General features: G+C 39.2%; 1 protein-coding gene across 2 annotated transcripts in view; it reads right to left on the reverse strand.

Moving 5' to 3' along the window:
* Positions 1–937: 937 nt before the first annotated feature.
* The window catches only part of LOC124788074 (TGF-beta-activated kinase 1 and MAP3K7-binding protein 1-like), a 105647-nt gene continuing 81164 nt past the window's right edge, over positions 938–25420 (reverse strand). For both annotated transcript variants that reach the window (XM_047255167.1, XM_047255168.1), the window contains exons 5-8: positions 5752–5992; positions 4645–4801; positions 2088–2187; positions 938–1523 (exon numbers count right to left, since the gene is read on the reverse strand). In XM_047255167.1, coding sequence (XP_047111123.1) covers positions 1041–1523; positions 2088–2187; positions 4645–4801; positions 5752–5992 — 981 coding nt within the window. In that variant the 3' untranslated portion in view covers positions 938–1040. The remainder of the gene's footprint in view (positions 1524–2087; positions 2188–4644; positions 4802–5751; positions 5993–25420) is intronic.

Genomic DNA, 25420 nt, shown 5'->3' on the forward strand with positions numbered 1-25420 from the left:
ACTGACATGGCAGCACAAATTAATATTTCACTGTTGACAATATGTTGGACAGGGAGCGAGTCAATAGCACATACATTGTCCTCCTATAAAACAGGCTATAGAGTGCCATCCAAATACGCAAATATGACTTGCAGTTTGTGTGTCAAGTACCAGGGACATAAAATAGTTTCACTACTGGAAGGCTGTCAGCTGGAGATGCTTCAGTCGTGAGATGGATGGTGCAATAATGCAGGATTGAAAAACTGTCCTCCACTTTGAGGAACACAAATTTTTCAGCTTCAAGACAAGTGATGGTTGATTATTTTAGGACTGCATATACATTTTTTTAAAACACATCTTCCTCACAACCATGAGCTGCATCAAAAAATATTTAGTTTCCAGACCATTATTGGGTACATAGCCCAACAGTTGCATATATTGTGTACATCTATATCAACTGACATGTGCGTCAAGTATGACATCTTTATGATGTTAAAAATGATGTGGATATCTGTGGGACACAGGCCGTCAGGTGTACATGTTATTTTTGTAAAACACTAATAGGCCACACCTCTTGGTCATGCCTCATCACCAGTTCCATGTTTTCATCACTAGACAGTAGTGTCCACTAAGACCAAGAAGTGTTGCCATTTGTCATTTGACAGCTATAATACATATGCACAACAACTTTTGTACCACAAAGATCCACATCAATTTTAACATCACAAGGATTTCATACTTGACAAGTATGTTATTTGACATGAACATACCAAATATGCCACTGGTAATGGGCTACATGTCCAGTAAACTGTCTGACAACTAATTATTTTTACATCCAGCTCACTGTGTACAGCATGATGTCTTTCACCAAATACTCATAAGCTGTGGAGCACCAAGTACACAGTATTTATAATGTTATCTATTATATGAGGGTATTTGGTGCTATGCTTGAACACTATAAAGTGAACATATCCATTTAATACACGTAATATACATTCAGGTAAATGTTCTACAAAAATATTTTATAATGTGTATGTGACTTGTAGGATGACAATAAGAAATTATAGCTCTATGTCTGATGGTAGAGCACCTTCCTGACGTGCTTGTTCAACATTTTTATAAAAATCAGAGAAGTCAACATATGGCTTTATACGACGTCTCCTGTCTGGTGGATTTCGAGTTGGAGGAAATACATCAGATGATTCAGTGGTGGAGGTATCATTCTGCTGGTCATCTGTTGTCTCTGTTGCATCAGTTAGTGAATTTTCATTTGTTGTTGTTTCCTCACACACGCCAAATGAGGGCATCGGTACTGTAGTAACAACTGGATTGAAACGAACAACAGCATTTGTTGGTGAACTTAATGCATTTGGAAGAGGAAAATTAAAGTTTCTGACTAGTAGTGTGATATCATCTCTCTTGCCACCAACTCTTGACTGTCCATTTGAAGCTGTAGAGCCACTCATATAAACATCATGGTGAATTCTGACAATCTTGTCCACAACTGCCTGTGCTACACCAGTCAGTGTTGACTGAATACGGAACTGTGAAAAAAAAAATCATAAATGTTTTAGAAAACAAGAACTAATTATTTACAATTAATATAAGGGGATAACAATAAGCATTTTTCTCCAGTATGGTATTAGACTATCCTGAACATTGTTGACAGATGCAATTACATACTGTATTTACAATGAGTGAGAACATATGATATTGATACGGCTATATACAGCTTAAGTGACATGTTTCCTTAATGACAAAGCTTTTCCAAAAATGCACATAAAAATGCTGAAAACCCTTCACTTTTCTTTCATTCCCTTGAAGTATTTCCTGGAATTAAGTGCATGTGCATATGGGTATCTATGCAAACACTCATGATATATCAGAGTAGTCTACATTTACATCTGGCAGTGGGTGGCAGAGTATATTTGTAGATGTAGATATGCAGTTAAATCAATACTGTTGGCACTGCTCTTTGTGCCTTCTCCGTTTTATTTAACATTAACTTTACTACACACATGATTTAATAATTTAAAGACTAACAAAAATAAGCAAAAAATAACTGAATTTGAATATGTACAAGATCACAGTAAATGTTGATAATATACCTGTTCAACAGCCATTTGAGCAATTTCTTTATTAACTTGATCCGTTCCTGTTGCTTCTTCAAGGGATTTATATAAGCCATCTGACATCAACAGAAGAAACCTTGAACAGATAACACAATTATTTCAATTAAATGTAGAGCAAATAAAAATCTTTACACAAAGCCTCACAACTAAGAATAAACAAAAATAAAAGTGACATCTACTCTTATGTATTACTGGAAAGTATTACTTGAATTGCAATTAAGTGGTACTCTAATTGTAGGAAACAGAGAATCACAAAGGAAAAAATAAAGTCAAAATGATTAAAATAATAAAAATGCACAAAATTTAAATCCAATTAAGATATCAACCAAACCCTCCCAGTCATATGAAAATTAAAATTGTTAATTTTATTCATATTAAAATGATCTGATGAAAGTACAATAAATAATAGAGGCACTGTGTCATCAAAAACCACATAAACAAGACTGAAAACTTTGCTAGCTTTCCAAAGCATATGCATGTGTGGCTAGGTTACACCATGTCAGCACTGCAGCTCAACTCAGGGGACAGGTTATGTCGATTGGAGGGTTTGGTAAGAGTGGCTGACAACTGGGAAGGAGAGGCAAGAGTTGCAAGGACAGGATTGGCACCAGTGAGCTTGTGTTGGTCACAGGCAGGGGAAAGATGTATACAAACAGGGAAAAATGCATTCAAACACACTATGATGTTGAGAAGTGGATTTGGAGAGAGAGGTACAACAGAGGAGGGGGAGATGGGGGAATAGGGCGTGGGTGTAGGATGAGTGAGGTTAGAGCCACGGGGCACAGGTGAAGGTGAGTGTGGGGCAGGGGCTAGCAGAGATCAAGACTAGAAGGATTACGGGACCGAAGGATGTGTTGCAACATAATGTTAACCTCATACCTACTACTACTCATTATTTTTATCTTTCTTTGGTTTCATCTTATTCCATATTCTATGTTCTTTAGAATGTTCATCCCAATTAACAGGTGCTGTAATTCTTCCCCATTTTTACAGAGGATAGCAATTTCACATGCAAGTGTTGTCACTGATACCCTTTCACCTTGAATTCTAACCCCACTCCTCAACCTTTAGTTTATTTCTGTCATTAATTCTTCAATGTATAGGCTGCACAGAAGGGGAGAACGGCTACATTGCCACCTTCTGCCCTTTTTAATTCACACAATTCTCTCTTTGTCTTCCATTCTTATTGTTCCCTCTTGATTTCTATATATACTTTACATTACCCATCTTTCTCCACAGCTAATATCAAATTTTCTGAAAATTTCAAGCATCTTCCACAATTTTCCTATATCAAACACTAATACATTAATAAATCCTATGAAGATATCTTAATTTTTCTTAAGTCCCGTCTCCACTATTACCAAGTGCAATGTCTTTAAAGCTAAACCGATCATCACATAACAGATCCTTAATTTCTTTTTCATTCTTCTATATGTTATCTTTGTCAGCAAGTTGAGTTCATAAGGTGTTAAGTTGACTGAGTGACAGTTTTTGTATTTATCTGTCTTAGTTAGCTTTGTGACTCTTTGGATGAAGTTTTTTCTCAAAGTTTATAACACCAAAAACAATCAATTTTTGCAATATATTGTAATTGGATGGATAAAAAATCCACTCACCATGTGGCGGCAGACACACACATAAAAGGGGACTATAATTATGCAAGCTTTCGCAGCCAGTGGCTCCTTCTTCTGGCAGAAGGGTTGAAGGGGAAGGAAGAGGCGTGAAGAGAAAGAAAGAGAATTTCCCCCTCTTCCTTCCCCTTCAACCCTTCTGCTGGAAGAAGGAGCCACCGGTTCCAAACACTTGCATAATTATAACCTTCTTTTATGAGTGTGTTCTCCCACCACTTGATGAGTAGATTTTTTATCTATCCAATTACATTATATTTTCTCAAGTTTGGTGCTTTGTCTCTAGCATAATACATTCTTCACTCTAACTTGTGTAATCATTTGGCTGCCACTTCCCCCAATGATTTTAGAAATTCAGAAAGAGTATTATCTATACCTTCTGCTTGTTTCATTGCAAGTCCTCCAACACACAGTGAAACTCCACCTACACTACTAGGTCAAATATGTTCTCCGAACAAACTGACACCCATTTCTTCTTATATCACATCAGTAATAAAATATAAAACTCCCCCCCCCCCCCCCCCCTTTTTCCACCTACTTGCTCTCACCACTGCTTTTGCATTCTTGAAGTTGACACCTTTCACCTTTCCTTTAAATTTCACACTATTTAGACTTTTCTGTATGTTGAATCTGTCCTGTTGATGACCATTTCCTTTTCAACTTCCTCACATTTTTCCTACAGCCATTTTACATCAGCTCCTTAGAACTTCCCAATAGTTTAGTCCCTTGTTTTTGTAGTCTTCAGTCCAAAGACTTGTTTGATGCAGTTGTCCTTACTAGTCTATCCTGTGCAAGCCCCCTCTTTTCCATTGGTTCTGCACTTTCATGCCTTTAGCTTGCTGAGTCTTCTGCCTTAAGGGGCAACATTATCAGAAAAAACTGATATAAGTGAATCAAAAACCTACCTGCATGATTCATCCAGAACTATTCCTCCATGGATTTCTGGCACAGCTATCACTGGTTCTGCCACTGCACAGGCCAACTCTTCGAATTCCTTGTAGCCACCTTTCACTAGATAATTACCCAGGCATCGTGTATTTTCTTGGTTACCCAAACGGGATCCTAAATACAGTTTCACACTGCAGTAACTCTAATGTGTAACAAAATACCAGTAATAAACACACATTTTTGAAAATAGAAATTGACCGAAGGTTTATGACACGCTGTCATAACACAGCAAACATTGAAGATATATTTAGGAAGAAGTCCCCAATTTAATTGTCCTCCTTGTCTACTAAAAGAGTCAACTACAAGGCAAAAATGTAGTGCTCTATGATGATATGACCCCATCACAGAAGAAATGTAATTTCCACCATTTTCACAAATGAGCAGGAAAACTGTAAGCTACCTTCTTAATAAAATACATTCAAAATGAAAACAGATGCTATACTAACAAAACCTGTGTGTTATGCTAGGGGCATCTGTTCACTAACTGCCAGACAAGGAGAAACTCCAAAACACACACACACACACACACACACACACACACACGCACACACACACACACACACACACACACACACACACAGAGAGAGAGAGAGAGAGAGAGAGAGAGAGATAATGAGAAGATTAAGATAGGAGACAAATTAGTGGAAAAAAAGATGCAAATAGAAACAAAAGTTAAATAATGAAATCTGAGACTCCCGTCATCAAGAAAAAGGAAAATTTTAAAGTAATTCTGAAGCATGACAGTGAAGTTGTTGTCAGCCAGGTCAGTCTATGGAGTTCAGAAAAATCTCAGTAATCTTACATGGGGAATCTGTGAAACATCAATGAAATGCTTGTGAATAGATTAAAAGGCCCTGTTGAGATATACTGTAAAAGAAACACAAGCACTAGAGAAGAGGTGATAGGCCATGTATGGGCTATATAAACAGTCATTATTTCCTCATTCAACAGTACAGAAGAACTCTCCCAAGCACAGTGCTGGAGATGGCATATTTTTATTTTGTCCAAGGTATCACTTTTATGTATTATGGCAGAAAGAAGGTTCAGTTTAAATTCAAACAAACCTTGTCTTATGCGGTCAACATCAAGTCCCAGCCTTTTAAGTCGCAACAATTCATCTTCATTCCGCAAATCGTGGTCAGCACTCAGTTGTACAACACGCAGCACACCATTGCCATCTGTTCGGCATAACAGAGCACGGCTATCTCCTACATTCGCCACATAAAGTTTGCCAGCGTGCACAAGTGCAATAAGTGCTGTTGTCCCAGATGATATTTCACAGTTGAGGGCATTTAACTTGTCTACCTATAAGATACAGTGAAAACAACAAAAATTACATTTATTTTGAGTCCAATAGGAATTAAGAATAAAGTTATATTACCCATCAAAATAATAATATTTATGCATTTACATCCATGTTGGATCCCTCACTCAAAGTCAATGTTATCTTTTTGCTAATTCTTGTACATAATTATGGTCATCATCCTGAAAGTTCCTGCGGTCCAGCTATTCTGTACTACAGCCATGTGTGAAAATGATTTCATTGGACTTCATCTTCCTGCAGGATGGTGCTGAAAGAAATCTCTTCACTATTTAGCACTGCTGAAATAATCAGTTTACTCCTTTCTTCAATGATTCTTCTACATCTGAACAACTCAAGTCAAACAAACATCAGACCCATTTTTTAATAACATACTGACAATTACGAAACTCAATACATTTCGACACATTTCAGGCAAAGTCTACCATCAAAATAAGTCAGTTCAAAGACAGTCTTAATTTGTTCTGGCCCTTGACAATGTCAGTGACCCTCTTGCTCTGAGGAGTTCACCGCACCTTTCACAGATACCAACAAAGCACCACTCATCATCCACAGCCAATGACAATTTTCATACTTTGTTGCAGATTTTGGCCACCATGTGTCCATATATTGTCTGCAGCATCTCTCCCCCCCCCCCCCCCCCCTCTTCCACGACTCACTTATGTTACACCAAGTTAACACAGAACATGACCACCTTTGACCATCCAGAACATGACCATCTTTGACCATCAGGTTACACTACAATGCTTGGATATGCAAATGATTAGCATTTCATCACAACCTTACAAAGTAGAGAGGAGTAATGCTATCTACATTCTTTATACAATGAAAGAATCTCATTATCATTCTCATTCAGAAATCACATCTGAATGCTGGTTGTTTGGGACAAGATTGTGTTATATCTCACATAAGGAGGAAAAGTGCATACCAGCACAAATTAGAATTGGAGAGTAGCAGGATTGTGCTCTACTGAGATTGTGATTTATCACTCCATGATACTGTTGCTCACATTGGTCAGGACTCCATGACTGTCATAAGAATATGGAATCAGTGGGTTCAGGAGGGTCATACTCGACATTGTGCAGGATCTCAGTGGCCCTGCACAACTAGCACCAAGAACACAGCCATACTGTTTGCTCAGCCACAACACGTACCTTGACTCAGGAAATGGGCTGTTTTGCAGCTCGGCATGTATCCAGATGGACAGTGCAACAATTTCTGAAGCACCACAGACTGTCAACACAGTGACCAGTCCTGCGGCTTTCCTTACATGGCAGCAGAGAAAGGCACATTGACAGTAGTGAGCTCAATGAAACACTGCAAGCAGGAAGAGCCCCACATTGTCTTTTCAGACAAGTTCCAGTTCTGTGTACAACACCACAGTGACCAAATGCATCCATGTGTGGAGGCTACAAGAAGAACAAATGTTGTCAGACGGCATTCGTCATCATCATACAGACCCAGCACTTTTCATAATGGTATGGTGTGCCACTGGGTACACAACACAATCAATTCAGGTTTCTAAAGCAGGTAACTTGGATAGCAGATATTACCACAGCCATGTTTGGAAGCTGTAGACCCCTACTGTTACATCCATGAGTAAAGCCAAGTCTGAACTGCATTGCTAATAACAAAATGGGCAACTGTTAATAACAAAACAGGCAACAGTAATGTCTTTAGGCATGGCAAGAGGAGCCACAGACCTGGAAGCAGGCTGGCTGACCACATTGACATGCTTGACAACAAGCTAAAACCTATACACTATAAATGCACAAATAGGGCTGTGTGTACTTCTGACAATGGGGTCCTTGATTAGGATTGTAATTAAAGCTGATAGGCAAACAGCAATTCTGGTTAGAGAGAGAGGGTGAGGGACAAGAGGGAGGAAGAAAGATGGCCTTCTGGTGGTGACAGCACCACATCATGAGAAGCCAATCAACATTCCAGCATGGCAATAAGTGGTGGGGTCAAAGGGGAAAATTGAACAAAAATTGGCAGCAGGATGCTTCGAGGGAGAAGAGATCAGTAGGAGAATGCTAGAGAGAAGTTGAGGGTGTATGACGTGAGGTGCTGCAGGCAGGCAGCTGGGTGAACCAGAATTCATTTTAGAGTTAGCATCAGGAGCTGATGGGCAAATAGGCAGTAGCCATGAGATTCTGAGTTGAGTCATGTGGGTCGCATTTCTTAGAACATACAGAACAGTGTTTGTCATCCACCATCTCTATACCAGACTTGACCGCTTAGTGGAAGCATCTCGTCCAGAGGATTTACTCATTGTATTTCTGAATAAATCTCAGATTGTTAAACATTTCTGGAGAGTTACTTCAGTTACCTCCCAGCCTTTTACCTTTGACGCCAGAGACTGTAACATCTTAGCTAGGCCAAAAGTGTCCCTCTCAACGCTAAGGCATTGTTACAAACCATGTCACTCTGTGACATAAACAAATTTTGGCACAATGTGTGGGGTACCACACAGGCACTTAGGCATTTAGGAGGTAGGATCCACTGATGGAAAACAGTAGGCATTGCTACAGTGACTGGAAACCTGCACAAAGTTGTGGCAACTCGCAATTTTCAACAACACCAGAGTCCAAGAAGAAGTCCGAGCAGTGCAGGGCTACGACAGCATAGTGCAGGGCTACGACAGCATAGTGCAGATCCACCAAGCACAGGGGGCCTGAGCAGCCAGAGGTTTGTGGGTTTGAAACCAAGGGTCCAGGCTCTGTAGTGGCAGATGCAAGAGAAGCGGGCATAGTAGCAATGGCAGCCAAGACAAGCTATGGGATCGGTGCAACCATGCAGGACACCAGCCAACACATCGTAACATCGCAGGCACATGGACAACACATGAACACCGAGTGACACAGCACTGTACAACACTATGCACTACAAAAAGACTGTTAAATTTGATAAACTGCCCCAAAGTAATGAAATTTCTTCATCCGCCAATAGTGGTAGAATGTCAGTTAAGGCGGCTTTGTGTATCATTTCAAAAATGTTCGAAGGAAACAAGAGAGACCTTAGGGAGTTTATCGAGAATGTGGATGTGGCATTCAATCTAGTTAGGACAGAGGAACATGAAACATTACTGAAATTTTTTGAAGCTAAAATAATCAGTGAGGCCAGGTCAAGACTGCAAGTGTGCGAAAGAACTGGTACATGGGAATAAGTAAAGTGTGTCCTGGAAGAAAATTATGCAAGTAAACAAACTATAGACTACTATGTGTGTAAAATATTTCAAGCAAGGCAAAGATGAGGTGAACCAATCTCATTGTGGGCAAGCAGAATTGATGAAATGCAAAAAGATTTCCAGGAAGCCGAAAGTCGCGTCACAAGTCGGGATAATGTGAAAGGTGCCACAGAGTTGGTACATTCATTGGGAGAGCTTGATTCATTCAGGGTATAAGTAATAACAGAATTCAAACAATATTTTGAAGCCAAGGAGACGAAATCGGTTTGGCAGTGGCATTGGACTTAGCTCTATAAGAGGAAAGTTGATATTATCAATGAAAGAGAGTGGCCTGACACCAAGGCTAATGTTTAACTGTAGAAGGAGAATGGTAAAGGGCTCAAAAGAAATTAAGAACTTGGAATGTTTTACATGCAGTTGGAGAGGTCATATTGCAAATAAATGTAGAAAGAATACGCTGGAGGGGAGAGTACAAATAATGACCAGTAAAGAGTTTACCAATTTTTGTTACAGGTGTGACCAGCAAGGTCACACTGACACTGAATGTCAGGCAAGACTGAGGAAAGTAACTTCTATAGATGTCAGAGAATTTTGGGGAAATTGCAGAGAAACCAATGGAGGTTTACAGGAATGGAGGTGTCCACAATGCAACCTACCGCGTAATTGTGGCAACCTGTGCATGCAAGTACAAGATGTAGCATGTTTCAAGTGTAAGCAGCAAGGCCATTATGCTAAGGACTGCCACATAGTGCCCTGCCTGAAGAAGAGACAGGATGCAAGTATCAAATAAAAGAGGCTTAGTGGTACAGGGAAATTAAAGGGCAGCAAGGTCGCACATTTGGGCACTATCGCAGTAAGTAAGCCCACAGTTAGGGTAATAGACTGTGCAACAGAGAATGATGGTCTCGTATTATATTGTGCACAATTAAGAAAGTACTTAGTTATTGAGAGATACAGAAGCACAGTTGTGTTTGTTAAAGAGAACAAGTATGCCAGTTAAGAGAGAAATTAGAGTCAATGAAGCAGAAAGGCTTTGGTTGAAAGGCGTAACAAGTGAAGCAGTAAGTACAATAGGTACAGTGAAAATACATTTAAGTCTTGAAAGTGCTTGAAAAGTTGGTCAGAAGTTTCATGTGTGTGGGTCAGGATTAGACATTCCATATGATGCATTGATATGCAGAGACTTCCTAACAGGGCATAAGGTCAAGTTAGACTATGCAGAACTAAACTATAACACTACTGAAAAGGAATTGTTGGCTATAGCATATACAGTGAAATAGTTCTGCCTGTGATATATGTACAAAGGTTCACAGTGGTAACCGACCTTAAGACATTAACTTGGATATTCACTGTAATGGATCCAAGTTTGAGACTCCTGAAGTGGAGACTGAAACTCGAAGAATACAACTGAAATCAAGAAGGTTAAACAGTAATGCAGATGCTCTGAGCAGAATAAGGCCAGAGGGGAAGGAAGACAAATACGAAACAGCATGTGGAGACAGAGGAGATGTCTGTAGTAAGAATGAGTGGGGAAGGTAATCCCGTGAATGTGAGACAAGCACAACTGTTGCCAGAGATAGAAAAGGAAACAGATAGCAAAGAGAAAATTAGTTTTGAGGAGAATGAACATATTGAAAGAAATCCCTTGGGAGTGAACCACAGAATGCATAGGACATTAGAAAGAATAAACACTTACAAGCAGTGGTGCGGGATGAAGCACGATATTTAAGATTATATTCGAAAGTGCCATCCTGTCAGAAAAATAGGCACACACAAGCAAAAACAAGAATGCCTTTAGAAATTACTGACACAGCTGAGACTGTGTTTGAGAAATGTACTATGGACATTGTAGGTACTCAGATAAGAGGTACATGTTACCATTTCAGGAAAAATTAAGCAAATTTACTCTAGCAGGGTCTACTCTAGAAATTGAAAGGTGAGATACCGAAACAGTAGCCGAAGCATTTGAAGAACACATAATATTAAGATTTGGAATTCCATCAGTTCATTTAACAAACCAAGGGTCAAATATCTTAAATGATGTTTTTAAAAGATTGTGTAAAGTGTTAAATATTAAGCTTACCACCCAGAATCTAACAGTGCTTTAGAAAGAAGACATGGAACACATGCTGAATATCTAAGACACATTGTCACATACCTGTGACAAAGTTCATGGGACAAGTGGGTACTCTATGCAATTTTCATATTTAACAGTACACCACACAGCAGCACAGGGTACACCCCATTTGAATTACTGTATGGGAGGAAAGTAAATATGCCAGGAGTACTGCAACAAAATCAACGCAGGTAAGTTATGATTATGAATCATATGTCACCAGTTTAAAGGTGAAAATTCAACAGCAACACAGAATAGCAAGAGAATCAATAGTAAAATGTAAGAAAACTAGCAAAAAACAGTATGATATGGAACAAAATATAAAAGAATTCAAGGTAGGAGACATAGTGTTACCTCACGATGAATCGGTAAGACAGGGTAGATCTAGAAAGCTATACACACAATGACAAGGGCCATATGAAGTAATAAAGGTTGATACTCTAAATTTATCCATAAAAATTAAAAGAAACAATGGTATGTGCAAACAGACTGAAACAGTTCTTTTAAATTTCAGGTACGGCACTCAGGTGGAGAATTGTCCAGCTCCTCATAGTGACCGCAACATACACCATATATGCATCGGAATATGTACTGAATGACTTTCAAGTGACACAGTTTCCAACTTCTTCAGGGCTACACTATGATAAAGTAGGACAAGCAGAGATGTACAGCACTACTTGGAGAACTGTGACATATGTAAATTTGGATTCCATAACATAAAGGTTTCAGAAAGGAGAACAATATGGTAAGACAGCAGGCAAAGAAGCAGACACACATTACATCAATTAAATGTGGGTTTAATACAGTGTCGTTTATTAGATCAACACATAATACATCATGTAGAGAGAATCGCAGGTCTGCAACAACTAGTACAGCAACTGACAACGCATGAGACAAGAAGAAAAAGTGGAGTCTTTAACTTCATAGGCCAGCTAAGTAAAATGCTTTTTGGCATGTTAGATGAAGCAGATGAAACTATTACAAGAAAAGAATAGATGATGTTGAAAGAAACTCAGGAGGGCTACTGAGGTTGACAAAAGAGAAAGTGGCAGTGGTAAAGGCTGCATTGGTAGGAGTGAACAGGACTGTTTATATGTTAGACTCAAATGAACATGCCTTAAAGATGACTAGGGAAAGACTAGAGTGTTTCATGAAAGCATATGTGAAAGAAACCAACATGGGATTTAAAAGGATAGCTTCCTTTGTAACAATAACAGAACAGATTTCCAGCAGTATTTGGCCAGATCAAGGAAGAATATAGGCAGATGATAAATGCCACTCTGAACGCACAAAAGAGCATACTACAGCCTCACGTAATCAATCCTGTCCATATTGTAAAGTATTTAAGTTTAATATGCGATGAACTAAAAGATGTAAAGTTTCCTGTTCCTCTAGCTTAATCATCAGGTTATTTACTATTAAGGACAATTAACTTAGATGTTTTCATTTCCAGAAGTACATTAGGATACGTATTCAACATTCCACTGATAGATAACAATAATTTTAATTTGTATAAAATACTTGCACTACCGAGAGATTTCTGAAATGAAAGGAAAGTATGTGCACATACAGCCAGAAAACGAGTTCTTGCTGATAGATGAGTCCAAAAGGCAATACACAAAACTTTCATTGGAGTAGCTGAACTGCAAAGAATTAAGTAAGAAAACATGACTGTGCAGAAAGTCCTTTGCATTGTTATCCATTCTGCTCATGAGGAGTGCGAAGCAAGTTATTGTAACCAATGAGAGAAATTGCAGAAGATTGCATGCGAAGAATAGTTTCACTGAATCAAAGCATTTTGATACATCTAAACAGTAATGAAAGTTTACACGTAGCTCCAAAAGAAGAAGGATTACCACTAACATAACAAAAAGGACATAGTACCATAAACAAATTTAGAATTTGATTATTATATTGTAAATGAGGAAAAGAAAAACGTTTCAGCGTTGAACTTAGTTTTACCTTTAGAACCTGTAGTAACACAACTGGACGATTTAAAAATCACAGGCAAATGACTAGACAATGTCCAGAGAATGGCCGACATACAGGAGGAAGGTTTGAAATAATCCACATATCTTACACATTATTTAGTCAGTACATATGTCACCATGACATTAATCATACTAGTTATAGTAATATGTTGTTGTAGAGTTCAAATGTTATAAAGAATGTTTTAAGAGTATATGGAAATATTTTGAGGACACTGACTGTTGTGGAAAGATATGCATATGAAACACTATTGTGAATCAGTATCTCAAAATCAGTTTGGTTCAGAGACAGCTCAGTAGAGAGGCTGAAGATGTAGTTATTTACAAAAGGTATGCAAAGGACCAAGATCAGTCAATATCATTTATAAACAGATGTTAAGATGAAAAGAAATTGTAAAACATGGAAGTAATATGTAATTGTTAAAATAACAGTAACAGTACAAGTTGACGAAATAATTGAAGTAAATGTACCCATGCATTAATAAATGTAAATTATGAAATGAAATGTCGGTGTCAGTGTTAATGTTTAATATCAAGATCTTAGTGTCAAATATCAATGTTTTAATGTAAATTTGTTGATGTCAATGTGTCGATGTAAATGTATTTCAACCAAGGTACGTAAAAGAAGCAAAACTAATGTAAAGTTTGTAGCCTTATTTATCAAAGGTAAATAAAAAAGACTCACAATTGACACTAATCTGAATATTAGCACCAATTCTGCTGGTGGCGAAGGTGTTATATCCATGAGTACAGCCAAATCTAAATCACATTGTTAATTACAAGATGGGCAACTATTAATAACAAAAGAGGCAACATTAATGACTTCAGGTGTGGCAAGAGGAGCCACAGACCTGGAAGCAGGCTGGCCGATGCCAGGCTGATAGGCAGTTGTGCTTGATACTTAGCTAAAAGCTGTAAGCTATAAATGCAAAGAGAACTACAAGTATTTCTGACAACAGGTTCCTTGATAAGGACTGGAATTAAAGTTAATAAGCAAACAGCACTTCTGGTTAGAGAGAGAGCATAGGATGAGAAGGAGAAAGAAAAAGGGCCTTCTGGTGGGGACAGCACTACATCATGAGAAGCCAATGCAGGGCTTAGGATACAGTGTGTGACCATATTAAAACAGGCGTCTCTACCTCTTCACCCAGGCTCTGAAGAAGCACTGAAGAATAGTGCACATTTACAGCTAATAAGAAGGCAAGTGGCCCTCAGCATAATGTCATGGCAATAGATGGTGGGGTCAAAGGGGTAAAATGAACAAAACTCGGCAGTACGATGTTCCGATGCAGATCAGTAAGATAGTGCTAGAGAGAAGTTAGGGTAGTCTGATGTGACGTGCTGCAGGCATGCAGCTGGGACAAATAGAGTTCATTACAGAGTTAGCAACGGGAGCTGATGGGCAGACATGCAGTAGCCATGGGACTCTGAGTTTAGTCATGTGGGTCACATTTCTTAGAACAGATGGAACGGTGTTTGTCATTCATCGTCTCTGTATAAGACTCAGCCACTTAGTAGAAGCATATCCAGAGCAGTTGGGTTTTACTCATTTTATTTCTGACTAAATCTCAGATTGTTAAATGTTTCTGGAGAGCTACTTCAGTTACCTTCCAGCCTTTTACCTCTCACACCAGAGATTGTAACATCTTAGCTAGGTCAAAAGTCTCCCTCATTACAGCCAGCCATCTAAGCCATTGTTACGAACCATGTCATTCAACCTCAAACAAAACCCATGTTTGGGACGCAACACTATGTTGAATCTCTAGTTCCCTATGAGGGAAACATAGCACCAAACAGAGCACCAAATGTTTATTATTTAACTAGCTTAGCACCCACTGCTTCACTTGCATAGTCTGTATAGTCTTCTGGTCTGCATGATTTTTTATTTTTTATTTAATCAAATTTTTACTTTCTCAAATTGCAATACCTTCCAAACTTAATGTGATAATTGAGGCCATAGAAGCAGGTCTTTTCTGAAAGTGCTTCTGACCAAATACCGATTTTGGTAACTGGAGTCCAAGGCTTTTGTTAATTGTGCCCTTTGCATTCTTGTGGTGATATTTCCATAGAAACTTTCATCCTCTATTACATATTTCTTTATATCAAATTGAGAAGTGGAATATCAGTTTTTCACAGATTTAGCTTTAGAAATTTTAATATTACAAAACACTTTCTTAAAAATTTTCATCCCCTTTTCGATTGAATTTCCAAAAGCAGCGAATCCTCCCCCCCCCCCCCCCCCCCCCCCAACAGAGAAGCCAAATACAATTTGTTATAAATTTAGCTTTGAAAGTTCTTTCATAATGAAATAATTTCATACAAATTTTCATCCCCTATTTCACTCCCTTACACCTACATCTAGATCTACACCTAACAGTGTGTGGCGGAGTGTACTTTTCGTACGACTAACTGAGCTCTCCAACCCTGTTCCACTCACAAATAGCGAGTGGGAAGAATGGTTGTTGGTAAGCCTCTGTATTGGCTCTAATTTCTCAAATTTTCCCCTCATGATCATTATACAAAACTTACATGGGGGGGGAAGTAATATGTTGCCCGACTCTTCCCAGATAGTTCTCTCTCAAAATTCCAATAGTATATCTCTATGTGATGTACATTGCCTCTCTTATAAAGTCTGCCAATGGAGTTTGCTGAACATCTCCGTAACGCTCTTGTGCTGGCTAAATGATTCTATGATGAAACGCGCTGCTCTTAGTTGGATTTTTTCTATCTCTTCTATCAGTCCTATGTGGTAGGGATCCCAGATAGATGGACAATACTCAAGAATCGGTTGAACAAGTGCCTTATAAGACACTTCCTTCATTGATGAATTATGGGACTTAACATCTGAGGTCATCAGTCCCCTAGAACTTAGAACTACTTAAACCTAACTAACCTAAGGACATCACACACCTCCATGCCCAAAGCAGGATTCAAACTTGCGACCGCGACTGAAGCGCCTAGAACCACTCGGCCACACTTGGGTGGCTGTTCATTCCACTTAACATCACTCTGGATAGTTACTCCTAGATATTTTATGGTAGACACTGTTTCCGAGGTTCGTCATTAATAGTGTGGCTGTAGAATAATAATTTCTTTCCCTATGTATGTACGATTGTTATATTTATTTACATTCAGTGTCAACTGCCAAGCCTACACCATTCATCAATTCACTGGAGTTCATTCTGCAAATTGCTAGTATCTTCTGGCATTGCTACTTTGTTACAGACAACCGCGTCATCTGCAAAAAGTCTTAAAGAGCATCCAATGCTTTTCACTAGATCATATATATATTGTAAACAGTAATAGGCCTATCACATTTCCTTGGGGTAATCCGGAAATTACCTTTACATCTGTCAATTTTGTTCCATTAAGAGCGATGCACGGAGTTCTGTCTGCAAGGAAGTCTTGAATCCAGTCGCAAATCTGCTCTGATACTCAATAAACTCTTCTTCTTCTTCTTCTTCTTTTTTTTTTTACTGAACGGTAGTGGGGAAAGTGCCAAATGCCTTCCTAAAGTCAAGAAACATGGCATCAACCTGAGTGCCATTGTCTGTGGTGCTGTGGATCTCATGGAGCAACACAGCAAGCTGAGTTTTGCAGCATCTCTGTTCGTGGAATCCATGCTGATTTTTATACAGGAGATTTTCATTCTCCAAAAACGTCATAATTGCTAGAAGGGGTGCAAGGTCTTTCACATAATCTTTGTAAAATCTTATAGGTATCTCATCTGGCCCTGGTGACTTTCCACTACTAACTAATTGTGGTTGTTTTTCTATTCCATGATCATTTATCTCAATTTCTGCCATTTCAAAGTTCATACAATGATTGAAAGAAGAGACTGTGTTACTATTCTCCATGGTGAAACAATTTCATAAGACTGAATTCAGTACATTGACATTCTCTGTGTTATCTTCTGTTTCGGCGCCAGTATGGTCACTGAGTGAATGAACAGATGATTTTGACCCACTTACTGATTTTACATATGACAAAAACCTCTTGGGAATTTTACTCTGGTCGGTTGACAAAGTTTTACTTTCAAAGTCACTGAATGCTTCTCGCATTGCCCTCCTTACACCTATTTCCACTTTGTTCAATTTTTGTTTGCATGGCTATTAAATCATGGTGGGTCTTTCCCATCCCTTTAGACCTTACTTGGAGCATACCTGTCTTGGACTTATTGCACGATGACTTTGAATTTTTTCCATTTGCTCTCCACATCTTTGTCCCCATCACTGAATATCTGATGCAGACTGCTCAGATACTCTGAAATTTGTATCCTGTCACTCTTGCTACCTTTCCTAACATTCTTTGTAAGACCCTGTGTCAGAGTTACTATCACAGCCTTATGATCACTGATACCTTCATCTACTTAACTGATTCAATGAGTTCAGGTCTGTTTGTTGCCAGGAGGTCTAAGATGTTACCCTTAGGAGTTGGTTCTCTAACTATCTGCTGAAAGTAATTTCCAGACAAACATCCTCTAAGGACACTGTGGCTAATTTATCAGGAAAATCATCTTTGATCCCAAGGAAGGGTTCCTCTAACCTATAAACACCTCAGATGCACACCACACATTCTCCGCTACCCTAGTAGCTGCTTCCTGTGTGCAGTGCAGTGCACACCTGACCAGTGCACACCTGACCTATTAAGGTGATCGTAGAATTCTGCACCCGATAGTGGATTCACATTCCATACATCGCAGAGTCATCTGAGCCACTGGTTTAGACATTCCACTCTGCTCCAAACCAGAGGACTGTGATCAACACTGTGTACAATGCTACAAATAGATGGCTTAGCATGCACCCCACATGTGATGTTAGTTGACTTCACCAAATCAGCTATCTGCCGAAAGCAGCCAAGGATGCCCTGTGAACCCAAGCAGCAGGCACTATTTGTGCTAACATGTGCCACTATATGCAGCCAATTGCACCCAGTGCGTTCAACAGCCACTGGTAGGGCCTCCTCCATCTCACGGATGAGACCCCCCCCGACAAACAAACTGAGTACCCAAGGGCATTCTTTCCTGCCTTGTCTGCTAGTTCCCTGGGGGAGGGAGCTCCATCACCCATCTAACATTGGAGCTCCCAATGACAAGAATACCAACCCTCTGTACTTGTTCAGACTGGGCAGGAAAGTCAGCCACTAGCCAAATAGGAGAGGCATCCCATACTGACTCAGAGTTATCATCAACACTGGGCAGCACCTCATACGTGTTGAAAGGTGTAGGGAGCCAGCCACATGACCTGCTCCCTCTTTCATCTTCCGCCCAGTGACACGCGGGCCCACCATTGTCTGCACCCATTCTCGAATGAGGACAGACCAATCAGAAGTTGCATATCAGAAGATGCAGTGACACTCGGGTCACTGGGGCATTTTAATGGCACCAAAGGTATCACAGGTCGCATCACCAGTGCCCCAATGTCACTGCAACTTTGAGCGTTAGCTAGAAGCATAACGATGGTAGCCAACACAGCTTCCAGCTGCATATGGACAGCAGACAATTCTCCTTGTGTCTCCTCACAACAAGCATAGACCCCAGCCGTATCGTAGAATGCACAAAATAGATATAAGCTCTCAAATGGTGCTACTGAGTTTGGAATGTACGCAAAATATAATGGAAAGCATAAAGAAACACCAACACTGCTCTGCAAGCTCTTAAAAAGAAAAAAATTCTCTACTGAAGTGGATGTATCTATAGTTACCTGTCACTAAAAACTCTGCTTACCCAATAGTTCTGCATGAGATAAGTATGCAAACAAGAATGCATTGATCTAAACTACATGCTGTGTATCAGCACGAGATTTAAACTTAGTAGCATGACTTGGAGCTTCTGGCAACGGGAAAATTACACTTGGAGGCTGCCTTACACAAGGATATACATCAAGATTTACAGAAAAACAAAAACTTAAGAGTAATTTGCTTACCACTAGTCTGAACAGTAAAATACACAAGTATAGTTCACTTATTTGCAGAAGCATCTGGAAAAAACTAAATTACTGTGTATCAGACAACTGCTGCTGCTGCTACCGCTGCTGGTGCATCTGCTCGGCTCAGTATCTGCAGGGGGTTGAATTTCCAAAAACACTGGAAAATGCATTTTTTTATTTCTAAACAAGAAGTCAAATACCAATTTCCATAGGTATAGCTTTAAAAAATGCCATAATAGTGCTTTAATAATGATTTATTTTTTAAAAAATTCTTCCACTATTTTACCCCCTTACTGGCTGAATTTGCAAAAATGCTGAAATACTGACTGAGAAATCAAATAACAATTTTTGTAGTTCTAGCTTCATAATTGCCTTGATAGTGACATATTTTCAAAAAAGCCTTTCATCCCGTATTTCACCTCCTTTGGAGTGGAATTTTGAAGCACCCCTTCTTAAACAATGTCTGCAGTATAAGGTCCACAACATCTCCAAATTTCAAGTTGCTATCCTTAGCACTGAAAGACCTGAGTCGAAACAAGGCCCCCGGAGTAGACAATATTCCATTGGAACTACTGACGGCCGTGGGAGAGCCAGTCCTGACAAAACTCTACCATCTGGTGAGCAAGATGTATGAAACAGGCGAAATACCCTCAGACTTCAAGAAGAATATAATAATTCCAATCCCAAAGAAAGCAGGTGTTGACAGATGTGAAAATTACCGAACTATCAGTTTAATAAGTCACAGCTGCAAAATACTAACACAAATTCTTTACAGACGAATGGAAAAACTAGTAGAAGCCGACCTCGGGGAAGATCAGTTTGGATTCCGTAGAAACACTGGAACACGTGAGGCAATACTGACCTTACGACTTATCTTAGAAGAAAGATTAAGGAAAGGCAAACCTACGTTTCTAGCATTTGTAGACTTAGAGAAAGCTTTTGACAATGTTGACTGGAATACTCTCTTTCAAATTCTAAAGGTGGCAGGCGTAAAATACAGGGAGCGAAAGGCTATTTACAATTTGTACAGAAACCAGATGGCAGTTATAAGAGTCGAGGGACATGAAAGGGAAGCAGTGGTTGGGAAGGGAGTAAGACAGGGTTGTAGCCTCTCCCCGATGTTGTTCAATCTGTATATTGAGCAAGCAGTAAAGGAAACAAAAGAAAAATTTGGAGTAGGTATTAAAATCCGTGGAGAAGAAATAAAAACTTTGAGGTTCGCTGATGACATTGTAATTCTGTCAGAGACAGCAAAGGACTTGGAAGAGCAGTTGAATGGAATGGACAGTGTCTTGAAAGGAGGATATAAGATGAACATCAACAAAAGCAAAACAAGGATAATGGAATGTAGTCTAATTAAGTCGGGTGATGCTGAGGGAATTAGATTAGGAAATGAGGCACTTAAAGTAGTAAAGGAGTTTTGCTATTTGGGGAGCAGAATAACTGATGATGGTCGAAGTAGAGAGGATATAAAATGTAGGCTGGCAATGGCAAGGAAAGCGTTTCTGAAGAAGAGAAATTTGTTAACATCCTGTATTGATTTAATTGTCAGGAAGTCATTTCTGAAAGTATTCGTATGGAGTGTAGCCATGTATGGAAGTGAAACATGGACGATAAATAGTTTGGACAAGAAGAGAATAGAAGCTTTCGAAATGTGGTGCTACAGAAGAATGCTGAAGATTAGATGGGTAGATCACATAACTAATGAGGAAGTATTGAATAGGATTGGGGAGAAGAGAAGTTTGTGGCACAACTTGACCAGAAGAAGGGATCGGTTGGTAGGACATGTTCTGAGGCATCAAGGGATCACCAATTTAGTATTGGAGGGCAGCGTGGAGGGTAAAAATCGTAGAGGGAGACCAAGAGATGAATACACTAAGCAGATTCAGAAGGATGTAGGTTGCAGTAGGTACTGGGAGATGAAAAAGCTTGCACAGGATAGAGTAGCATGGAGAGCTGCATCAAACCAGTCTCAGGACTGAAGACCACAACAACAACAATCCTTAGCAGTTGGTTGGGATTGAGTGATAAGTCATCCACGTCCAAACTCGGTGCAGGACTCCACGCTACAGCCTGCATTGTCTGTGCGTAAATGCAGTCCTGCACATTACATTTCTGATGTGTTAAGTTTGGTGGCTGTGTCCTATCTTCAAGGCCCTATGACATTTTCCTTCAACGAGATAACACAGAACTGCATGTTACCTGTACTTTCCTGTCCTACTTTGATACAGAGAGTATTTGACTCCTGTCCCGGCCAGTACACTCTCCATATCTCATCCACTGAGAACACCGGGTCGTGGGTCACTGAGAGACTGGCATACCACCACTTGCCAGCCCTGTGATTGATGAATTCTGCCAAGGGGAGCCATTGTTGCTGCCAGAGGTGTCACATTCATGTACTGAATTCTGAACCCCATACACCACAAATAAGTACAATTTCATTATTTTCCGTCCTTTCTAGAGTTGCAATTTTGTTGGTCAGTCTATATGCACATAAACAAGATTTAATGAAGTTCCTTCTCCCATCCCTGAATTTGTAGGCATTATTATTATTATTATTATTATTGTTAGTAGTAGTAGTAGTAGTAGTAGTTGCAGTGGTGGTGGTGGTAGTTAATGACGTTTTTTGTGTGTTAGTTCTTATTTTCGAGTTGATTTTTTGGATATAACACGTGTAAAAAAAAAAAAACAAAGGACTATAGGTAGAGAAATGCTGAATAAAACGAGTTGTCAATGATCTTTCACAAAACCCAAAGAAATTTTCGTAATATGTAAAGGCTGTTAGTGGCAAGAAAGTTAGTGTCCAGACCCTAGAAAATAAGACAGAAAATGAAATTGAGGATAACAACACAAAAACTGAAATGCTTAACTCTGACTTTAAACATTTTTTTGTATAGAAAAAAGCAGGAGAACTACCCTGATTTAATCCTTGCACCTCTGAAATGATGAGTGACATAAGTCATGTTGAGACAATGCTGAAATTATTAAAACTGAATGAAACTCCAGGGACCATTGGAATCCCTATCAGATTCTATAATGAATTTGCAGCAGAGTTAGCCCCTCTTCTAACTATAATCTATTGCAGATACCTCAAACAAAATACTGTGCCCAGTAGTGGGAAGAAACTACAGGTCACACCCACCTAAAAGAAGGGTAGTAAAAGTGATCCGTAAAACTACCATCCAATATCCTCAACATCAACTTGGAACATATTCTGATCTCAAACATAACGAGGTATCTCAAACAGAATGACCTCCTCCCTGCCAACTAGATCGAAAACACTGACTATGTGAAACTCAACTCATACTTTTCTCATGTGACATACGGAAAGCTTTGGATCAAGGCAGTCAAGTAGATGCAGTATTTCTTGATTTCCAAAAAGCATTTGAGTCACTACCACACCTATGCTTATTGTCACTGGACTGAAGACTTCTTGGTAGGGAGGACATGACATGTTATCTTGTATGGACAGTCATCATCAGATGTCGATAACACTGGTTATGCCCCAGGGAAATGTGTTGAGACCCTTGCTGTTCATGTTGTATGTCAGTCATCTTGTGGACAAGGAGTTGTCTATAATGAAGTACTGTCTGAAAGAAGCTGCATAAATATTCACTAAGATCTTGATAAGATTTCAAACTGGTGCAAAGATTGGCAACTTGCTTTAAATTCTTTGGAAATGTAAAACTGTGCACTTCACAAAATGAAAACATGTAGTATTCTATGACTATAATATAAATGAGTTACAGCTACAATTGGCCAACTCATACAAATATCTGGGTATAACACTTTAATGGGGATATAAAATGGAATGGTCACGTAGGCTCTGTCGTCAATAAAGCAGATGGTGGACTTTGGTTTAGTGGTAGAATACCGGGAAAGTGCAATCAGTCCACAAAGGAGACTGCTTACAAATCACTCACAGGACCTAGTCGAGAATACTGCTCAAGCGTGTGGGGCCTGTGCCAAACAGGACTAATAGGGGATATTGAACATATATAGCGAAGGATGCATGAATGGTTGCAGTTTTGTTTGGCCCATGGGAAAGTATCTCAGAGATGCTGAAGGCACTGAACTGGAAGACTCTTGAAGATAAACTATCCTGAGAAAGTCTACTAACAAAGTTTCAAGAACTGGCTTTAAATGATGACTCTAGGAATACACGACAACTCCCTACGTATCAATCACATAGGGATCTTGAGTACAAGATTAGAATAATTGTAGCATGCTCAGAGGAATTCAAGTAATCATTCTTCCAGTGTTCCAAACAAGAATGCAATGGGAAGAAACCCCAATAACTGTTACAATGGGCCACAACCTCTGCCATGCACTTCACAGTGGTTTGGAGAGTATAGATGTAGATGTAGATATTCTGCATTAAATAAATAAAAATGATGCTCAATTATGACATTCTGGATCAATTCTGTGAATCAATTTTATTCTAATGTTATTCAGAAGAGGCAATTAGCATATTATTCTTGAGCCTCCCTTCTAAGTGATTTATTGTTTCAGTTCCTATAATCACTGTCTTTTTCAATGCCCTTCTTGATAACTAACTTAATGGAGCAGTATCAAAAGATCAGCATTCTATCAGCCTTATCATCACATGCATAGATTAATGAGAATGAAGTAGGGCTCACAATGTACTCAAAAGCTAACGAAAATTTCAGGCAGTCATGAAACAAACAGCTCAAAGAAAACTGAAAACAAAACTTCAAAATAATCAGGATACTATGCAGCTTGCTCATAGTCATTAGAAATATGACAAGTAATGGTATGGATATGGTACAACTAGGCCCAGATCTAGGGGGTGCAAACCGGGGAATCTGCCCAAGGTGGCAATTTCAGGGGGGTGCCAAATTCGTTTTCTTGAAGAAAATAACCTTGTTCCACAAAGCACCTAGCATCCAGGTCCATTGATCTATTGATTATTCATATGATTTTGTAACACATTCCTGTTGGTTTTTGAACATTTTTGAACACATTCTAAGTTGATTTCTGAACGAATCATAAGTTGATTTTTGAATGCATGCACAGTGTATGAGATGTCTTTGCTAAGTGAACCCCGCCACACCTAAGGGCCTGCAGACAAAAGGGGAAGGGCTATATGAGATGAGCCAAATAAACCCGAGTGGGTGAATGCCAATCACTCTTTGTTTATGTAGTTGACTGGGTGTAAGAATTATCAGCATTGTTATAATTATTAGTGAAATCCATAGATTCAGACTACCAGACTGGAAATAAAAGACTTAACAGGAATAACAGGTAAGAAACTACTAAGTGCCAGTTGTCTAGTCAGACTGACTGGTTGACTGGGAGCGGGAAAGGCACCACAGGGCATTTTAATTTCCACTGTCCTGGATATAGCTTTTATGCCTTCCATTACAAAATATACTCATTTCAATTCTACAGAGTGAAATACATTGACATGCAGTAAAAGAATGCTGTGTGAAGAGGTGTGGCACTGTACTTTTTTTTAACTGATCTCAAAGACTCCAGGGGAGGAGAGGTGCCACTATCAAGTTTCTGCTCTCGTTCGGAAATATTGTAGATCTGGGACTGAGTACAACCTGCAAATATTAGCAGTTCAGAAAAAGCTGGTTTGTGTAAACACAACAAACACTGGGGATAGAACCTTTTCAGTAAATTCCCAGCAACCATAACAGGTGTGTCTGCCAACAAAACACAATCTAAAAGGACCTATTAGTGGTCAATTCTTTCTGCTGCAGTGATAATCAACTGATGTCCAGATTATTAGTTGTTTCATACCGTGAAGGATGAAGCCATGCATCAAAGCTCTAGCTCTCACATGCTGCAACGGACAATGTCATTTTTAGGAATTGATTCTAACTCTTCAGCGTTACCATCGCCCTATGGCAACAGCAAGTTGACTGGCTTATAGCTGTTGAGAACACATCCAGCCTAAACTACATTTTCTGGAGTCTTTTCTTTAATCTTGAAAGTTTTCTTGAATACTAAAAAGTGATATGTCATCAATAAAAACATATTCAACCAGTTACCATGCTTGTGACAATCCCTAATTGAAGACTATGATACCTTACTCATGATGCAGGAATGGTAGAAATGTCACATTTGCTTCCAAGTAACAGAAATGCCTCATCCTCACTTGACTGTATGGCCTTATTACCCTTTGACCATTTATTTTATCTGGTAGCTAAGATATCACATTC

The sequence above is a fragment of the Schistocerca piceifrons genome, chromosome 3 (assembly GCF_021461385.2).
Source record: "Schistocerca piceifrons isolate TAMUIC-IGC-003096 chromosome 3, iqSchPice1.1, whole genome shotgun sequence".
NCBI lineage: Eukaryota > Metazoa > Arthropoda > Insecta > Orthoptera > Acrididae > Schistocerca > Schistocerca piceifrons.